This window comes from Amblyomma maculatum, chromosome 10 (assembly GCF_055883805.1).
Source record: "Amblyomma maculatum isolate TAMU_Amacu chromosome 10, ASM5588380v1, whole genome shotgun sequence".
Lineage (NCBI taxonomy): Eukaryota > Metazoa > Arthropoda > Arachnida > Ixodida > Ixodidae > Amblyomma > Amblyomma maculatum.
The window spans coordinates 173,141,570-173,161,089 of record NC_139353.1 but is presented as its reverse complement, the minus strand read 5'-3'; the positions used below and the strand labels follow the sequence as shown (position 1 = coordinate 173,161,089).

Genomic DNA, 19,520 nt, shown 5'->3' with positions numbered 1-19,520 from the left:
TGGACCAGAGTCTCGGCATTCGAATCGAAATGGGCAACAGAAGGTTGGTTTTAATAGGGGGTTGACCTAATAAGCACAGAAGAGCAGGTGCAGAGAGCACTGAGTGACAGCAGCAGACTTCAGCTTCTTCTCGAACGCCACGGGGCCACTTCTTCGAGTCCGCGCACGAGACTCTCGATGAGCAGCCGCCTAGCGGCTGCTGTTGCACACGCTACAATGTTTTGCGCAGTTTTATAATGAACAGATATCTTTCCTACCTAGCCTGCTCTTCGGAGAGGACGCACTGGTCCCACATTTCTCACATTTCTGGTTGCCTAAAAGAAGCAGTGCTCTAAAAGGTGACTGAATTAAAAAATTGATAAGTCTGATCCAGAATTACACTCAAACCTTGTTCTTGGCTCATGATAGCCTTACTTGATTATGCGCTATGAATCCAACCCAACACACACGACACTTATATCTGGAGCCCCTATATTCTGGAACATCCGATAGCCTTCAATTAATAGGTCTCGTATACATATCTTTTTCAGTAGGGATGCTGATGAAATTAAACAACGAGAAGAGTTTACCGTATAATTGCAGAGATAGGCATTCATCAAAATGTTTATGGAGATATGAAATGTTTGGTAATTTGGCTGTATAGAGCATATGTTATCTTAGCGTTTAACTAAGCTTATATATTTTAAACAATCTTGATAGGAATAACAGATATTCGCGACAATGGCTGCTTGAAGCTTCCAGGCTAACATTTTTGCTACATCGAAATGGGCCCCAGAATTCCGTCCAGACGTTTCCTACATCAGCCTACCCGCAGGCGTCCGCTGTTGCCCAACAACGGAAACAGTGGCGGAGACGATGCGCACAGGTTGCGGAGCCTTCACACCGCGGCCTTTCCTCGTGAAGAGAAGCAGCTTCTTTTGCGGAATCTTCAGATCAAGCCGGTTACGTAAGCCTGAGCAGTTTTCATTCCCAGAGATTTCAGAGCCATTTCTTGTGTCTGCGGTTTGCCTTTTATTACTCTTTTTCCACGTTCATCAGATTATTGGAGAAAATGCTGATTGGTGTAACAACTTGCAGATGTCAAATAACAATAAGAAATATGCTGAAATTAGTAAATGTTTTGATTTTAAATTAAATAATGAAAGGAAGCAATAACATTTTTGTCGACTCCGATATCTGCTATATTTTCACGAACTATTACCGCCGCAATATCAATTACTGAACCATTTGAACTGGGGTGGTGTAAATAAAGGGATAGCAAGGGGACAAGGAGAAGAAAATAAATAGTGAAGGAGTGGGAGGAAGGACCGGGTAGGTTAAAATAAAACAAAATGTATAAGACAATGGCAGTGCGTTTATTCTGAACCTCGAAGAGGTAGAGCTACAACAGCACCAAGAGAGGGCGCCGGCGGCGAGGAAAGCAATCACGGTTTGCCAATTATACCAGGAAAAAGAGCACTCGTATTTTGTGTAGAAAACTGACGACACTCCACAGCCTTTCGATGACAAGTACAAATAGCTCGTCATCAACAGCCTGACTATACCCTCTGTCTCCACTTAACCCGGTTCTGTCCTCAGTTAACCCGGTGCGAAATGATATGAGATGGTTAGGTATAATAGGGCTTAACATAGCGACTTAGGCTATGCGAGACGCCTTTAATGTTTCTTTTTTTGGTTTGTGGGCGTTGAACGTGCAAAAGCGGCTACGCCTATAAGGGACGCTGTAGGGAAGGACATTTAGACCAACTGGGGTTCTAAACGTGAATGGCGTTTGCTCTTCGCCTCCTGCCGGAATGGTCCTTGGGTACAGCAGTTAGGCGCAGTAACCATTGAGACCACTGCGGCGACGTAGGCACACCAACTGCATTGCGTGTTTTGCTTTATGAAAACGTGCCTTCCCCAGCGCACATTAATTTGTAGCTTATAAAACTATTTTTGGACATCTAATAGAATATGCTCACACCGTTCAGTTGTTTTATTTCCAACTAATATTTCACAACTCGAAAGAAAACGTATTGCACTTAAGTACATTCGCCAGCCCATTTAGCTGTAAAAACTGGCTCAAGACGCCATCAACGAGGACTCCTAAAAGTACTGCCAACAAGGCCTCGACTGGAATATGCGTCCGCATCAGCGATACCTGATTGATAAATTAGAAACTATACGCAGCCAGATTTATATCAAGCCAGTACATGCAAGCATAACACACGGAACTCGAACCGAAGGTACTGCACTGACACAACAGGCATTGATAAGGAAAAGTACCTCAAGACTATATTTCTAACAGGACAGTTTTAAAATACGGGACATGGCGTGTAAAACGAACTACAAAAAGTGCTCCCTATTTCTGAATGGAACAAGTTGCCAGCTGATGTTGTAGATCGAGATGCATTTTTAAGGCTAATTTGTGATTTTACTGTTCCTTCAAACTATTACTGGTGACCGAATGCACTGTCGTGTTTTATTTTAAGTCATTACTCCTGTACCTACCCTCCCTTTTTTTTTTGTTCAATCACTCGTGCGCGTTTTTTTTTTGTTTACCTGCTCGCCACTTCAATGTTGTACCCACTCCTCTGCTATAATGCTTCGGCGCTGGAGGGTGTACTGAAAATAAAATAAATAAAATACTGAAAATAAAGGTGGTGCTATTAAAATTTCGCTATTAAAATTTTATCATCGACAAGTCAATGTAGGTTTCATTATCTCATAAGCGAGATTTAAGCAACAAGCGCGCATATACGCTAATCGAATATGCATATCGGAATGGTAGACACTCTTTTTTTCCCACCGATAACTAGCAAAGGAACTGCCTGCAATGGAGCTGCCTGCATGCGTCCATCACTAACACTAATTTTGTGTCGCCTACATCGCGCAGTTTAAAACAAATTGTTTGTGCTTACCTCTTTTCACTTCCAGTTTCGTGCAGTGCATGGTCTGTAGCGTTTTCCATTTTGAACTTGTACGCATTTTTATTTGTTATTTACTTGGGCCGATTGTTAACTCATTTCCAGTTTTCTGTGCTGCCTGGATCACCTTAATTGGTGTTGTTTTTCTGTAAAGTTCCTTTGAATATTATAATAGTTTGTTTAATATTTATTGATTCATTACTGGTACTTCAGTTGGCCCCTACATGAGGGATGGGCAGTGAAGAGTGATTCCATGATAGCGGTGTGGTGCACAGCGTCGGCAGGCAGGTTATTCCAGTCCCGTGCAGTCTGTACGGAAGTCTGTGCCAAGGCATGATGTGACCACGTAATTAATACGAAGAGCGTAATTGCCACCTGCTCCGAATGAGGGACTGGCAGTATTGATATAAAATAACTTTGGTATTGTCTAGTTGCGAGCACTGAGTGTATGCTCGTTTTACTTCACCTGAGATGCTCAGAAATGAAGCTCTGATATACGGTGCGATCGTAGGTCGAATATAATTTGTTCAGCACTGTGCCGCCAGCAACGCGGGGTCGCTGAATCGATACTTCATTGCTCATCGGAGTGTTCAGTGAGAGCTTAGTTGATAGAGAAGCGCGGTTGGCACCGGAGGGAATACTGGGTGCGATCTTTGTTCAGCGAGAGCGCTGCTCAGCTGTTCCGTTGTTGATGAATATGCCATCTTTACTTATATTTCACTCCATGCAGATCTGCGGAAAATTGCGCTGAGCGCTGCTGTTGTTGACTAACATGCTACTGTGGCAAGCCCTCAGTGGAGGTCTGACTGCACACCTGGCTGCATTCTGCCTACTTCTAAGTGAGTAACAGATTTCGCTCATTACGGCACATAGACCTGCATAATCTGGCATAATATTTTGTTTTATAAGCGCTCTAACCTGCGCAGAAGTCGTTTTCGGAAGACGTGTCCAACACTGGATCATATTTGCAAAATCGGTGCGTAGAGAAATGCGCACAATATTCAAACCCATGTAAGGCCTTTCCTGTGTAGCGCAATTACCTGAACATTACCTACACGTAACTTGCATAAGAACTTTCAAGCTGACGTTATCTTTCTTGACTTCGAAAAAGCGTTCAATATATTTCCTCATGGTCGATTAACGTACGAGTCCAAACTTTTTATCTTGACCGATTTGTCCTTGCATGGATTGAAAATTGCCTTAACGAAAGAAAACAGTTTGTATTTAAGACATTGCGGGTGGGCCTCAAGCAAACTACTGTATACTGTACCATAGTGTATATATTTCTTTTATTTCGACCTACCCTTTTCTTCTTCTTCTTCTTCTTCTTCTTCTTCTTCCTTGATATTTGGCACATACCCACGAAGGGGGATTGGCCAGGGTTCAGTGTGGACTGCCAAATGTCCTACACAAACTGAATTAGTGTAATAAAGTAATTGACAACTAAACAAAAACAAAAGGTTTAAGATCACAAAAGTTATTGAATGAAAAAATATGATGCAAAAATTTGTAGTTTTGTAAATTTGGAATGCAATTAGCAGGGGAATCTGTCCGTAGCTGTTATGTAGTTATGTAAGTACTGACAAATTTGAGGCAACGCAAATCCTTTCGCACTCGCACCGAAGGAGAGTAGAAGCGGGACCGATAACGTAAATCCCAAGCGTGCAATTGGAGTTTCTAAATGCACTCTCCTCTGATGTGAAAACCTTCGGCAAGCGAGAAGGAAGTGATCGATATTTTCAATTTCACCGCAAGCCTCACAAAGGTTTGTGGGGATGATCCCGCATCTACATAAATAAAGATTTAAGCGAGGAATCCTGCATCTCAGAAGAGTCATCGTAACCTCACACTGCCGTGATTTACATGCTCGAACTTTCCATGAGTATATGAGATGCTGGTATTCGGCTGTAGATAGCAAAGAATCATTGCATGTAGCGGCTAGGTATTGATATCGCTGGAAACGGGACATTCCAAAAATGGTGATATTAGGAATGGTACAAGAAACAGATGCATCAAGAGCTGATTTAGCCAGGAAATCTGCCGTTTCGTTATGAAAAATACCGCTGTGTCCGGGGACCCAGATGAAGCGTATTTCTTTCACCCACCCAGGTATGAAATAGTTTAGTGAGCGGCTCAACTGAGCATCCCGTGCTGACTCCAGTGACAACAAAACAGAAAGAGAGTCTGATAGAAAAATTATTTTTGATTGACTGCAGGGAACTTTTAGTAGCGCTAGCCCAATTGCCATAAACTCTGCTAGAAATATCGGTGTGTAATCCGGGACACGCACCGAAAAACTCCAGGAAAGAGACTCCGAAAAAATTCCAATCGCAGCTTTGTGCGCAATCACAGACGCATCAGTGGCAATTACAGCGTGATCAGGGAACCTTTCAAGGTGTTCACATAGGAGACTGGATATTAAATTTGAGGGCAAGTGCTTCACATTAGATGGAAATATAGAGTCATAATTTATATCCACAAAGGACGTTGAACAACCAATAGGACATATAGAAGCAAGGTCCACACCAATGTTTGTTAAAATGCTCTGCGTATAAACAACCTGGGGCTTGCAGACCCTTGGCCACTGGTGAGTGAGAAAGAGGGCGGGGTTTGACACAAAAATAGGTATAGCCACACCGGGAGTAGTCTCAAATGATCGCAAGAATGATCTGACAGTTAGAAGGTGGAAACGGGAGTTAAGGTCCGGAATGCGGGCCTCCAAGTACAGAACAGTGGTAGAGACTGACTGTGGAAGCCCTAGGCAGAGGCGCAGCGCCCGTCTTTCTAGAAGCAGCAAAGGATGCAGCTTATATTTTGGACACCCAGAAAAAAGAATGCAGCCGAATTCCAGAATCGGTCTCACATAGGCTTTGTACAAAAGTAGAAGAGTATCTCGACGCATACAAAATTTCCTGTTACTTATCCGTATCAGCCTACCAAGGGCACGTTCACCTTTCCGAACATTAGACTTGATGTGAAGCCTCCAATCCATAGTAGCATCATACGTAATGCCTAAATACCGCACAGATTCCACTTGAGGTATGACATCTGAGCGGTAGTTTAACGAAACATATAAGGGGGTTACGGTTTTAAAAACTAGCACACTACTTTTGGACACATTTAAAACCAATTTAATTTTGTCAAACCAGACCTCAAGTGCATTTAGGTAAGCCTGTAGTGAACGATATAGGTCATGAATATCTTTTGCCGAGGCGAAGAATGCTATGTCATCAGCATATACATATACAGTGACATCAGGATGAACCGGAATATCGCACATTAATATATTAAAAAGGAGTGGGGAGAGCACAGAACCCTGAGGCACCCCTCTTGTCTGTGCATAGGTGTCTGAGGTTAATGTGCCATCAGTGCAAAAAAATTCTCGTCCTTTCAAAAATTCCCTGATCCACGCATAAATGTAGAACTGAGGACGTAATAATGACAACTTGTTAAGTAGAATGGAATGTTCAATGCTGTCATAGGCCTTAGCAATATCGAGCGTCACTAACGCTGATACCTCCTTGTTGTACATTGCAAGGCGAATCCTACTTTCTAAATCTACATGTGCAGACCATATTGAGCATCCATTGCGGAAGCCAATCTGGGAAGAACTCAAAGCATTAACCTCTGAGATATGCTTTGAGAGGCGGCCATGCACAATTCTTTCTATTAATTTTACTAGATTCGAAGTCAAAGCTATCGGCCGAATGTTTTCAACATGAAATCCTTTACCAGGGTCTTTCAAGAGCAATATAATTTTCGCCACTTTCCAGACGTGAGGCAGCCATGCAGATTCTAATGATTCATTAACCAGATCCAGGAGATCCTGAGTGAAATCATTTGCTAAAATTTTGACCATACCTACCCTAACCCCGTCCCAACCTGGAGCCGAGTTTCTCATGGAAGAAATCACGGATAGTAGTTCTGACCTATCAACCTCAACATACTCTGAGCAGGAAATGGGAGCGTGCAAGGGAACTCTGCACTGCTCCTGGAAACGTAATGCTAGTCCTTGCGCAATTTGTTCTAACTCATCCTTTGCCTCCTGTGGGGACAACACTACTGAACTTAACGACTGTGAAAGGTGCGAGTTTCTATTTCGTTCCATGAAACGATACAAAGCCTTCCTGTGCTTAGGGTTTGACAAATAAGTATTTAAATTTTCGTTGTACTCGTCCTTTGCCTGCGCTATGGCTCTTTTGAATGACGCCGAACAAAATTTGTAGTTTATCCAGTTTACTGGGCTCTGGTTATAAGAGAGGCTTTTCCATGCTGCTTTTCTACGGCGGAAGGCTTTCTCACACGCGTCATTCCACCATGGGGATGGCGACTTATTGTTTACTGTAGACCGCACAGTGAACTGGGAATCTACAGTAGCATTCGCAATTGAGGAAAATACCTTTTGTGCTTTGTCGGTCCTACATGAACAAAGGTTTGATTTGAGGGAGGAGCGTAGCGAAGCTGCATATTTGGCGTTGTTTACTAGTTTACGGTCCAAAGTTCTATCTCGTGTTGTGCTCATCATGATGGTAAATGTTATTGGAAAGTGGTCGCTAGACGTACCACTATCTACTGTGCACCATCCTCCTATACCTATCCCACCTGCTGCCAGGGATAAATCGACGACAGATTGTGAATTTCCGCGCATGAAGGTTATAGCCCGAGAATTGCAGCAGCGCACAGCATTTGCCGACATCCACGTCCATAACAGCTGTCCACATGCGTCGGAGTAGTTATCCCAAAGAGTATGGTGCGAGTTAAAATCACCTGCAATAACTACCCTATTAGAATTTGTAAGTAATCTGTCAAAATAGTCTGTGCTACGTACACCTGTGGGGCAGTAGACGTTAGCGACTGTGACAGGGCCACAATGCGGCAATGTGATATCTACAGCCAAAATCTCACACTCAGGATTCATTACTGTTTTGCTTATTTTTGCCCGGTGACATAATTTTGACGATATCAAAGTTAATAAACCACCGCCCCTACCGTTTACACGATCGGCGCGGAAAACATGATATTTCTTTAAGGTAAATGACTTTGCGGGGGAGAGCCAAGTTTCTTGCAAAAGCACTATGTCTGGCTTATGTGTTGAAAGGAGAAGATATAAATCTGGAAGTGAAGATATAATAGAGCGGCAATTCCACTGCAGAACTTGTACACCTGCCATGATTACTTATCTAAAATTGAGGCCGCAATAGCCTCTTTTAACACATCGGTTTGCTGTGAAACTTTGGAAGGTCCTTTTTTAGTTTTGGTCTGAGAAATGGAGGACTTAGAGGGTGAGCTAGAAGCACGGCGCTTTTGAGTAGGGCATGCCATTTCAACATCATTAGAGCAAACACTTCTGCGAGAAATGCCTACAGGGACACTGTCGATTGGGTGCACTTGAGCCAGCACTAGAGGAGAATCTGCATTTGAACTTTCAGTACAGGTTTGAGATGAAATAGATGCTGGAGTCAGCACAGGTTGAGGTGGGCAAAGTGACTGGCTACCAACAATACTAGACAAAGCTTCAGTAAAGCTGGTAAGCATACGGTCAACCACGACAGAAAGGGCTTTTTCAACCGTTTTCACAATTGCGGTAGACAACGTGGTCTCAAAGTCTGGAGTAGAAGGGCGCACACAGTTGGCATAAGTGTGCCTTTTCCGATCAAGAAGGGCATAAGCATCTGCTCGAGAGCAACGATTCTCTTGTATTAATTCTAGTAACGCTTGCTCCTGAGATCGTTTCTCACAACTGGGGCCATCAGCCGAGTGCTCGTTACTGCACAGACAACAGCTAGGTCTTGCAGCGGCACAGCTATTAGAAGAGTGTCCTTCCCCACACACCCTGCATCTTGTCGCAGACTTACACGCTCGTCCACTGTGTCCAAATCGCCAACAGTTGGTACATTGAAGGGGGCGAGGACCTCCTCGCTATCCCTTTATTTCCGCCGCCCCAGTTCAGGTGCTTCAGATATAAGATAGCAGATACCGGGGCTGGCAAACATCTTTTCTTTCCTTTTGTACATACAATAAATAACCACTACAACAACAACATTAATAATACGGCGTCTAACCCTGAAAATGTTCTTTCCGACGTAGCCCAAGGATCGGTGCTCAGATCCCTCCTTTTTCTCATTTTGATCATGTTCAGCGCATAAGCAATAACATTCGCCTTTTCCAGATTCAGCGTACAACGCGACTTATTGGGCATATAAAATTTGTAGAAAAATTAGCTGCTGTCCTTCAATACTCCTTAATGCAAGAAGGTGCATTTTCATAGGTGCTCATAGCTACCTATGAAAATAGCTACACATAGCTCCAGCTAAAGGTTAGAAGATTTGGCTATCTTCAAAAACATACTGAAAGCTATCAGCGTACTCCAGTTTCCTGGACCTTGTTGTTCAAATATTGTTCTGTGGCACTTTGTGTTTAGTTTGTAGTTTTTCTTGTTGTTTCAAAGCGTCATCCAGGTTTCATCCTCATTCGGCCCGTGTTTATTTCATGTTATCAATTTTTGTATCTATTATAGCGCGTTGCATTTTGAAACCGAGAGCTCTTTACGCATGTCAAATTTCTATCTAGTATCATATATCTAGGCAGCTCGCAGAATATGCTCCTTTTTCTTTATTTTTTAAGTTTTGAACTCCTACCCCTCATGTAATTCCAATTACTGGGATCTCGAAGGTTACAGAAATAGATACCATCAAATAAAAAAGTAAATAAATAAATAAATTGTAGGGGTGTGTTTATTCAGTCGACGCAGATGGATCCAGCTGCTCGGGATGAACTCGTAGCGGGGCGTAAGGCGTAGCGAATCACAAAGACAACGAACAACTTCTTCGTTCTCGAGCGTGCCAGCACGCGACGCATGTCAGTGGCTATAACGATGAAGATTACCACACTACAGTTTCCCCCGGGTAGAAAAGGAGCCATCCTGGCGACTCATGGAGCCGAAAGGAAAGACGGATCGTAGTAGGGCTTGATTCGGTCCACATGAACTGCTTCGAGTCCACGGCGACGCAAGCCCGCAGATGGCGTAACGGGCTCAACTACTTAGTTGACAGATGTTTTTTGAAGGACCATGATACCGAGCAAGAAGCTTCTTTGAAAGGCCGGCGGTTGTGGCAGGGACCCAGAGCCACACCAGGGAGTCGGGTGCATATGAAGGAGCCTCGCCGGTGTCCCGGTGGTGTTTTTGTTGCCACTGGCTTTCCTTTGTAAGTCAACAAGCGAGCTGACGGCATTTTTCTGCGTACTGGGCGGCGTCTGAGTGGCGTCGATTCAGAAACATCAGGGCGGTAGGGAAGAAGCGTGTCCATTGTGCAGGTTGGCTCGCGCCCGTAAAGAAGAAAGAAGGGAGAGAATCCAGTGGTGGTCGGTGTCGCAGTGTCGTACGCGTAGGTTACGAAGGGAAGAACCTGGTCCCAGTTGGAATGAGCGTCGTTCACGTACATGGCCAGCATGTCACTCAGAGTACGGTTGAAGCGTTCTGTCAGGCCATTCGTCTGAGGGTGGTAAGAAGTAGTGGTGCGATGAATGATGCGGCGTTCTTTCAGGAGGGCGTCGGACAAGAAAACGCGTTAGCGGTTGTTGAGTGGTTCCTTAGGAGTTCCGTGGCGAAGAATTATGTTCTTGAGAAGAAACAAAGCGACGTCTCGTGCGGAGGCAGAGGGTAACGGTGATGTTTCAGTGTAGCGAGCAAGATGGTCTACTGCCACGATAATCCACCGGTTCCCAGCGAGAGGAATAGGAAGAGGGCCATAGAGATCTATGCCAACGCGGTCAAACGGATGAGCTGGACAGGGTAACGGTTGCAACGAAACAGGGGACTTCTGAAGAGGTTTTCGGCGTTGACAATATTCGCAAGCGCGCACGAAGTGTCGTAAAAAGCGGTGCATTCCACACCAGTAAAATCGCAGGCGGAGGTGCGTGTAGGTTTTCAATACGCTACCGTGGGCATACTGTGGGTCATTATGGAACGCAGCGCAATTGTCTGCGTGGAGAGGACGTGGGATGACTAGAAGCCATTTCCGTCCGTCAAGCAAATAATTACGGCGATAGAGCAGACCGTCGCGAATGGAAAAGTGGTGGGCTTGCCGGATGAATGCTCTGGATGAATGACCGGGAGCAGGATTTAAAAGAAAGTCTAAAAGTGCACTGATCCATGGGTCATTCCGCTGCTCGATGGCCATGTCAACAGTAGCAAAGGTCGAGAAATCGTAAGCACAGTCGTGGTCAGACGAGGAACCACTATGCAATGGAGAACGGGAAAGAGCGTCCGCGTCCGTATTCTTCAGGCCTGATCGATAAATGACATGAATGTCATACTCCTGGAGACGGAGAGCCCAGCGAGCAAGGCGGCCGGAGGGGTCTTCCAGAGAGGCCAGCCAGCACGAAGGGTGGTGATCGGTCACGACATAAAACGGTCAGCCATGGGCATAGGGATGAAATTTTCCGATGGCCCAAATAATGGCCAAGCATTCTCTTTCTGTTACAGAATAATTAGACTCTGATTTTGTCAATGTTCGACTGGCGTATGCCAGCACATATTCGCTGTAACCAGGCTTACGTTGTGTAAGGACGGCACCGAGCCCAATACCGCTGGCGTCAGTGTGAATCTCCGTAGGCGCAGTCGGATCAAAGTGGCGGAGAAAGGGAGGCGAAACCAATAGGCAACGTAAAGTGTCGAAGGCTTTATCGCAGGCTGGAGTCCAGGCTGGAAGGTCGGAGCTGCCGGCAAGGAGCTGGGTCAGAGGAGAGATGATAGAGGCGAAGTTCAAGATGACACGTCTAAAGTATAGAGCAGAGGCCGATAAAGCTCCGGAGCTGCTTCAGGGAGGTTGGTTGCGAAAACTCTGCAACTGCGCGAAGTTTGGTAGGGTCGGGAAAAATGCCGTCCTTAGAAACTGCGTGGCCTAAAATTGTGAGTTTTCGAGTGGCAAAGTGGCACTTAATTCTTTAAATTCAGCTGAAGCCCAGCGTCGGCGAGACACGTGAGAACATGCTTCAGGCGGAGAAGGTGAGAACAAAAAAGTCGGTGGAAAAACTACGATGTCATTCAGATAACAAAGACAGGTCTGCCACTTGAGTCCACGAAGAGCAGTGTCAATCAGGCGCTCGAAAGTAGCTGGAGCATTGCAAAGGCCAAAGGGCATAACGTTGAACTCGTATAAGCCGTCCGGTGTTATAAAGGCAGTTTTTAGGCGGTCATCTTCAGCCATCGGTACTTGCCAGTAGCCAGAACACAAATCCAAAGAGGAGAAATACTCGGCTCCCTGTAAACAGTCCAAGGCGTCGTCGATTCGTGACAGAGGATAGACGTCTTTACGCGCGATCTTGTTTAGCCTACGGTAATCGACGCAGAACCGATTAGAACCATCCTTCTTAGTGACCAAGACAACCGGAGAAGCCCATGGACTGTTAGATGACTGTATGACACCCTGGCGAAGCATATTGTAATGGATGAAATGGTTTTAATACAGCTGAACGTTGTATGAAGGACGGACGCACACGGCTCAGAAAACTCAGATCAGTCTGCGCGCGGCTCGCTTCCCCTGCTTCTTCTTTTCTTTCTGCTGCTTCTCATGCGCCGCTACGCGGCGTAACAATTCCCCCGGGCAAACGATTCTCGTCCTCGAGAAAATTAGGCAGATCGAAGATGGCAGCGCTTCAGGCGAGCCACGTGAACAACTTGTGTCTTGCGGGATCGGCGGTTATCCGTCGTGACTTTGGCGATAACGTAATTCACGTCATTCGTGCCATCGAACTTGCAGAGAAACTTCTCATATAGTCCTCGCTTGCGAATGGGCGTCCAAAGCCAGACGTAGTCTCCAGGGGAGTAAGTAACTGCACGATGATGCAGATCGTAGTATTCTTTCGAGCGGCTTTGAGAAGCCAGTGTGCGTAAACGGGCTATACGACGGGCTTCTTCGGCACGGCATAGTATCTGGGAAACAGACGCATCGTCGTTGGCAGAAAATGGGAAGATGGTGTCAAGAAAAACGTGGGGAGTTCTTGCATAGAGTAACCTCATGACTTGCAGTGTTATAAGCGTATCGTCACATACGGTAGCATTGCATCCCAGTTGCGATGGTCAAACGAGACGTACGTGGACAGCATGGTTGTCAAGGTGCGGTTGGTGCGCTAGGTGAGACCGTTGGTCTGCGGATGATAAGGTGTCGAGTGTCGGTAGTGTGAACCACAAAGTCGGAGCATTTCTCCCAACCGGAATCATATCTTAAAATCACCTTTTCTCCTTTGGCCTTGTACAGCCAACGGGTGTGTTCTCAGTTCAGCTCAGTCGTTCAGTCGTGTCCGACTCTTCGTGACCCTATGGACCATATTACGCCAAGCTTTCCGGTCTTTCACTGTCTTCCTAACATCACATAACTTCATCTGCAGCGCCTCGAGGATGCAATCTAGCCATCGCGTTCGCTGCCTACCCCTTCTCCGGTGACCCTCAACCTTTCCCAACATCAAATCTTTCTCCAGCGACTCCTATCTTCTCATCAGATGACCAAAGTAGCTGAGCTTCAACTTTAGAATTCGACCCTCCAATGAGCAGTCAGGGTTTGGGGTCGCCAATATCGACCGATTTGATTTTCTGACAGTCCAAGGAACTCTCAAGAGTCTCCGCCAGCACCATAATTCAAACGCGTCAATTCTTCGGCGTTCAGACTGCTCTACGCCCTCATAAACTCCGAGGTCAGGGAACCTACTGATCTATTGTTCCGGCAGTTAAAACGTGAACTTGAATCCCTCGAACGCCGTTTCAAACAAATTGATAACCAAGCTGGGGTTGATAGTACTGCGTAACTCACCGGGAAAACCCAGCAAAAAGTCACCAGCATAACGGAAACATGCGAATACTCCGAGGATTTCGAGCTGGTGCTTCAATGCCCTATTTCCATATACAGAATTGGCGCCAAACAGGAGCCGATGCTGATCCCAGTCAGCTGCTCGTAAAGGTTCAAATTCGGCAAACAAATCCCAAGTACATTGCTGGAAGATATACATAGTGGCTGCACAGCAACCATAGTTCTGCATAAAGAAAGTAACAAAATTCCAATAAAGAAAGGTGTTAGGCAAGGAGACACAATCTCCCCAGTACTATGCACAGCTTTCTTAGAGGAAGTATTCAGAGACATGGAATGAGAGCAGTTAGGGATAAGGGCAGATGGAGAATACCTCAGTAATCTGCGATTTGCTGATGACATTGCCTTTCTAAGCAACTCGGGGGATGAACTGCAAATAATGATTGATGACCTAGACAGGAAAAGTAGAAAGGTAGGCTTGAAAATCAATATGCAGAAGACTAAGGTAATGTTCAACAGCCTCGGGAAGGAACAGCAGTTTACATTAGGTAGCGAAATACTGGAAGTAGCAGGCGAATATGTCTACCTAGGACAGGTAGTAACCGCAGATCCGGACCGCGAAAAGGAAATAGCAAGAAGAATACGATTGGGATGGAGCGCATTTGGCAAGCACTCGCAGATTATGACTAGCAGCTTACCGGTATCGCTCAAGAGGAAAGTATACAACAGTTGCATCTTACCTGTACTCACCTATGGGGCTGAAACGTGGAGGCTAACCAAGAGAGTTCTACTTAAGTTGAGGACAACCCAGAGGGCTATGGAACGAAAAATGGTAGGGGTAACATTAAGCGATAGAAAGCGTGCAGAGTGGGTCAGGGAAATAACTCAAGTTACCGACATTCTAGTAGAAATTGAGAAGAAGAAATGGACATGGGCAGGACATGTAGTGCAAAGAGAGGATAACCGATAATCGCTGAGGGTAACAAACTGGATTCCAAGGGAAGGTGGGTGGAAGTTAGGTGGGCGGATGAGATTAAGAAGTTCGCAGGGGTCAAGTGGATGCAGCTAGCACATAACCGGGTTAAGTGGAGAAATATGGGAGAGGCCTTTGCCCTGCAGTGGGTATAATCAGGCTGATGATGATGACATTGAAGCAAGTCTAAAAAACACAAACACTAGTACCTTGTTGATTCTGAAAATTTGTCGGTCCAAACACTCGACAGCTCGCTCGACAACGGTCATGCATCAGGATTTGGGGTGGTGTAATACATGTCCACCTTGGTATTGTGAAGTCACCAGCGTATGGGGAGGGGGGATGTGCCATGGCTTGGGAGATGTGGCGAACTTGGATGTTTGAATTATCGCCCGGCAGATGGTTTTACTCCGGGGCTAAGCCTAGAAGGCGGCGGCTAGCGCGATGGGCAGGCGTTTCTATGTCCGGAATCCGCTGTGGACGGTTGGAAGAAGTCCTATGCATATTCGGCATGCTCCACGAGTGTCACGCCTCGACAGAACCACAAAGTTGGCCTAAAGATAAAACTGTTTAATGGTCAACCGGAAAGAGTCCTGCTTTGAAGCTTGCTGCTCTTCCAGCCTTGCGCTCGTAGTCCCAGCCGTCATCTTCGGCGTCTTATATGCGGCAATATTATGGATGTGTTGGATGTTGCGGCCGCTTCTGGTGAGCTGCACCATGAGCTCCCAACACAGAAAGAAAAAACTCCTAACCGCCGAATGGCAGTGCCTTCGTCGTAGGAGTCGCAGCAGTGTCATCCGCTATGCGTTCCGTGCTTCGTCGTCTGTTGTAGTGGCTGCTAGTGGCGTGGTCCGGTTGGCTTCTGGCGTCTTTGCTGGCTGACGTCTTGACAGTTTCAGAAAAGGTAGAGGCCATGGACAACAGCACATCTTTGAAACGTCCTGCAAATGAGGATGTGCGGTGATGAGCAACAGGTATCAGATGTGGTGGCTGCGGGGAGAATATATTCAAGAATGGCGCTATCTGGCCTACACGCCGTTGATTTGCAGGCTGTCTACCCCAGTCCACTAAAGGTGTTCAATAAGACAGATGCCGAAAATGTTGACCATCGCAGCATTTGCGATGTGCCTTATAAGTTTTATGTTGATGGATTCACTCCGGATGTGAAAAGGCCGAATTATGAATCGTCAATCATCACGATAATCGAAAGTCTTTGGTGCGGAGAGTGTATGCTGCCCTGGAGGAGTTGGCTACCTCGATGCTTGTGTGTGACTGGGTTATAACGGTCTTGCATTATGCAGCCCTGTTTTAGTTTGTCTTCCTTGCAAGTTTTATCATGTAATGAAGACAAAAAACAGCATGGAGCAATGGTTTGCCCGCTTGGCAAGGGAGCGGAGGGATAGTGGTGCGATTCCTGGCGGAGACAGCTCTGTTTTCTTTGTCCTCTGGCTCCTTGAAAGTCAAGCGTGAGGGCGCAGTGAAGCTTTTCTTTCAAAACAATAAGACAGCAAAGTACATATTACTGGGAATAAACCTCTTCTTCAGCAGCAATTTGAACAAAACAGTATCGCTAATTGTGGAGCGCAATGCAAGAATTATATTGCCAACAGCTGGAACACCATTGCTCAGGCCCTGTTAATAGAGATATATATAAGAGGGAAGACGTTTTGCATGCAGCGGACGGAGTTAGGCTGACGCGGTAACCTGCATGACGATGTGCTGCAAGGTGCTGAAGTTAACAGAACAAACGTTGCAAGGTTCCTCGTTTGTATTGAGAGCGTGAAGTGATGCGCAAGGAAGGTAGCGCCGAGTTTTGCGGGCCAGTCCGCTTACATTTAGCAGGCGGTGAAGACAAGAGGTAGCGATTTCCGTTTCCTACCACGTGTACGATTGCTAGAGTAACCAGGATGGAAGGCGTGTCTCGATTTCAAGGTCTTCAGGAAGCGCAGCAGACCCCGGTGTGCGTCAATACTTTATCAGCTCCAGGATGCAATGTGTCGTTCGCTCCAGCTGTATGCGTTATCGTGTAAAACAGTAGCTGTCCTTTTCTTGTTCAAATAAGCTTTGGAGATGGACGCTACTTTAACCTAGGCAAAATCGTACTACCAAAAAAAAAGGAACGAACATATTTTCAGGCATTAAAGTCGAAAAAAAAAGCAATCTCAGATTCCAAATTCCCACAAACATCCTTCAAAAGGAAGCAATCTCTGAACACGCTCAGAGTGCTCTCGAGTAAAACCTGGGGATCCAATAGAACTATATTTACCTGTATATCGCCACGTTGTACTACCCTATGTAAACTATGGAGGCATAATGTGCAGATAAGCTGGACTGTCGTGCCTGAAACCAGAGGTTTGCACATCGCTCATAAGTGCGCTCATATCGCCTTACTAACGCCTATGAGGGCGGGTGTGAGTGAGTAGTTGTGAGTGTGATCGGGTGAGTGATTGTGAGGGTGAGTGGGCATAATTGTTAGTGCGAATGAGTGGACGTGTGTGTGAGCGGGAAGGTGTGGGAGTGAGGGGATGTGAGCTTGAGCGGGCATGATTGTGAGTACGAGAGAGTGGTGGTGAATGTTACTGGTCTTCAGTGTGATTGCCGACCTCTGCCTCAAACGAGACCATGTAGATAATATAGGCCGGCGTCTTTAATGCGGCACATGCTGAACTTATCCAAAAGCGAGCCTTGACGTCGAGACAAGCGAGCCTACTCTAGATATAGGAAGAAGAGCACGCATCGCTCTTCTGACAGGCACGGCGAAATGGCGATATTATGGCCAATGTAGCTCTCGCTACGAAAAACCAGTAAAAAAAAAAAAAAGGGGAACACAGAGAAGAGACGAGGCACACAGAATGACTGGACTAACAACTGCGCTTAATGGAAGGAAACAGTCTCCAAGGGAACGTTTCTGACGGGAACAGTCTTCCGTTGAAATACCTAGAGTAGCAGAATATAAATATCTGGGGGTATGGGTAAACGAAGGATTGGCATACATTGGAAAGCATGAGCAATCACTTAAGACCAAAGGGCGAAGGAATGCCGGGATAATGAAGCATAAGGCATTGTGGGGATACAATAGGTATGAGGTTTTGAGGGGTATTTGGAAAGGAATTATGGTGCCCGGACTTACTTTCGGAAATGCGGTTTTGTGCCTAAAATCAGAGGTACAGTCGACATTAGAAATAAATCAGAGATCCGTTGGACGATTAGCACTAGGTGCCCACGGCAAAACTACAAATGAGGCGGTACAAGGAGACATGGGCTGGGCATCTTTCGAAGTGCGGGAAGCTCAGAGTAAAATATTATATGAGGAACGCCTGAGGAAATTGGACAGTAACAGATGGGCAGCTAAAGTATTTAAATACCTGCACCTAAAAAGCGTTGACTCACAATGGAGGAAAAGAACTAGGAAACTAACTAGTAAGTATGCTAGTAACAAGGACGGAGAAATAAAGAGCATTAAGCAACAGGTGAAAAACACAGAAGGTAAAAATTGGACAAATTCGGTGGCAAAGAAACAGTGTGGAATTATACCGAAAGTGGGAAATGCAGATCAGGAAGAAATATTTCTTTGATAACTCAAGAGGCAGTGCCCTACTTTTTGAAGCTAGATCAGGGTGCCTTAGAACACGCAGCTACAAAAAGAAATTTAACAATGGAGATGACGTATGTGCTGTATGTGGAAACTCCAGTGAAACAATATATCATATTATACTCGAATGTAATGGTATCTATCCGGAAGTTGGTGCAGGCGCAATCACTGTTCCTGAAGCTCTCGGGTTTAGAGATAACAGTGGCCGGGGGAATAAAGCGGCGGTGGAAACTAGCAAAAAACGACTGGAAGATTGGTGGCTTAAAAGCAGAGAAGTGACACAATGTTAGTAATGTAGGAACAAAATTTAATAAATAGAATGGTGGTTTAGTTAACCATTCTAAATCAATAATTAAGATATATGGAGAAGAATGAGCATGATAGCTACTGCTACCACCCCGTTTCAAAGAGGACGCTCCTATATTCCATCCATCCATCCATCCATCCATCCATCCATCCATCCATCCATCCATCCATCCATCCATCCATCCATCCATCCATCCATCCATCCATCCATCCATCCATCCATCCACCCTTCCATCCATCCATCCATCCATCCATCCATCCATCCATCCATCCATCCGTCCATCCATCCATCCGTCCATCCATCCATCCATCCATCCATCCATCCATCCATCCATCCATCCATCCATCCATCCATCCATCCATCCATCCATCCATCCATCCATCCATCCATCCATCCATCCATCCATCCATCCATCCATCCATCCATCAATCCATCCATCCATTGTGTTTAGTTTTTTTTTACTGTTTCTTTCACTCAAGAACATGTACCAAATGAACCGGATTTCAGCTGTTCAGGAAGTCATGCACACACAAGGAACGTTTTAAGTAAGTAATTTGACGTCGTCTTTGCATGCGACACACAGGCCTCAAACAAAGCTTCACACTTGTAAAACAATTCAAGCTTCCATCTGCAACATGCGGAGGCGAGCTAACAGTAAACGACATCTTATTTTCGATTAGTAAATATTGCCGCATGGAAGACGACGCAAAAGATGACTACTATGGAAACACAAGCGCGAGCTGAAAGAAGAAGGAGGAAGCTTGATCGCAAGACTCGTTCTAGGCGACTAATCAAAGCGTCTTATATTTCGGCCCTCCTTGGCGTTCTGTCGAGACGTGACACTGGTGGAGCGCGCTGGGGTATGCATAAGACTCCTTCCGGCAGTCCACAGCGGATCCCAGACATCGACACTCCTGACCATCGCACTAGCCGCCGCCTT

At 45.7% G+C, this 19,520-nt stretch overlaps 1 protein-coding gene across 3 annotated transcripts in view; it reads left to right on the top strand.

Annotated features, from left to right (window-relative positions):
* The first annotated feature begins 829 nt into the window (after window positions 1-829).
* LOC146177953 (uncharacterized) overlaps window positions 830-19,520 on the top strand; it is a 203,907-nt gene continuing 185,216 nt past the window's right edge. For 2 of the 3 annotated variants that reach the window (XM_084580676.1, XM_084580674.1), the window contains exons 1-2: window positions 830-946; window positions 3,637-3,745. In XM_084580676.1, coding sequence (XP_084436802.1) covers window positions 3,679-3,745 — 67 coding nt within the window. In that variant the 5' untranslated portion in view covers window positions 830-946; window positions 3,637-3,678. The remainder of the gene's footprint in view (window positions 947-3,636; window positions 3,746-19,520) is intronic. The other variant, XM_084580675.1, reaches the window with a different exon arrangement.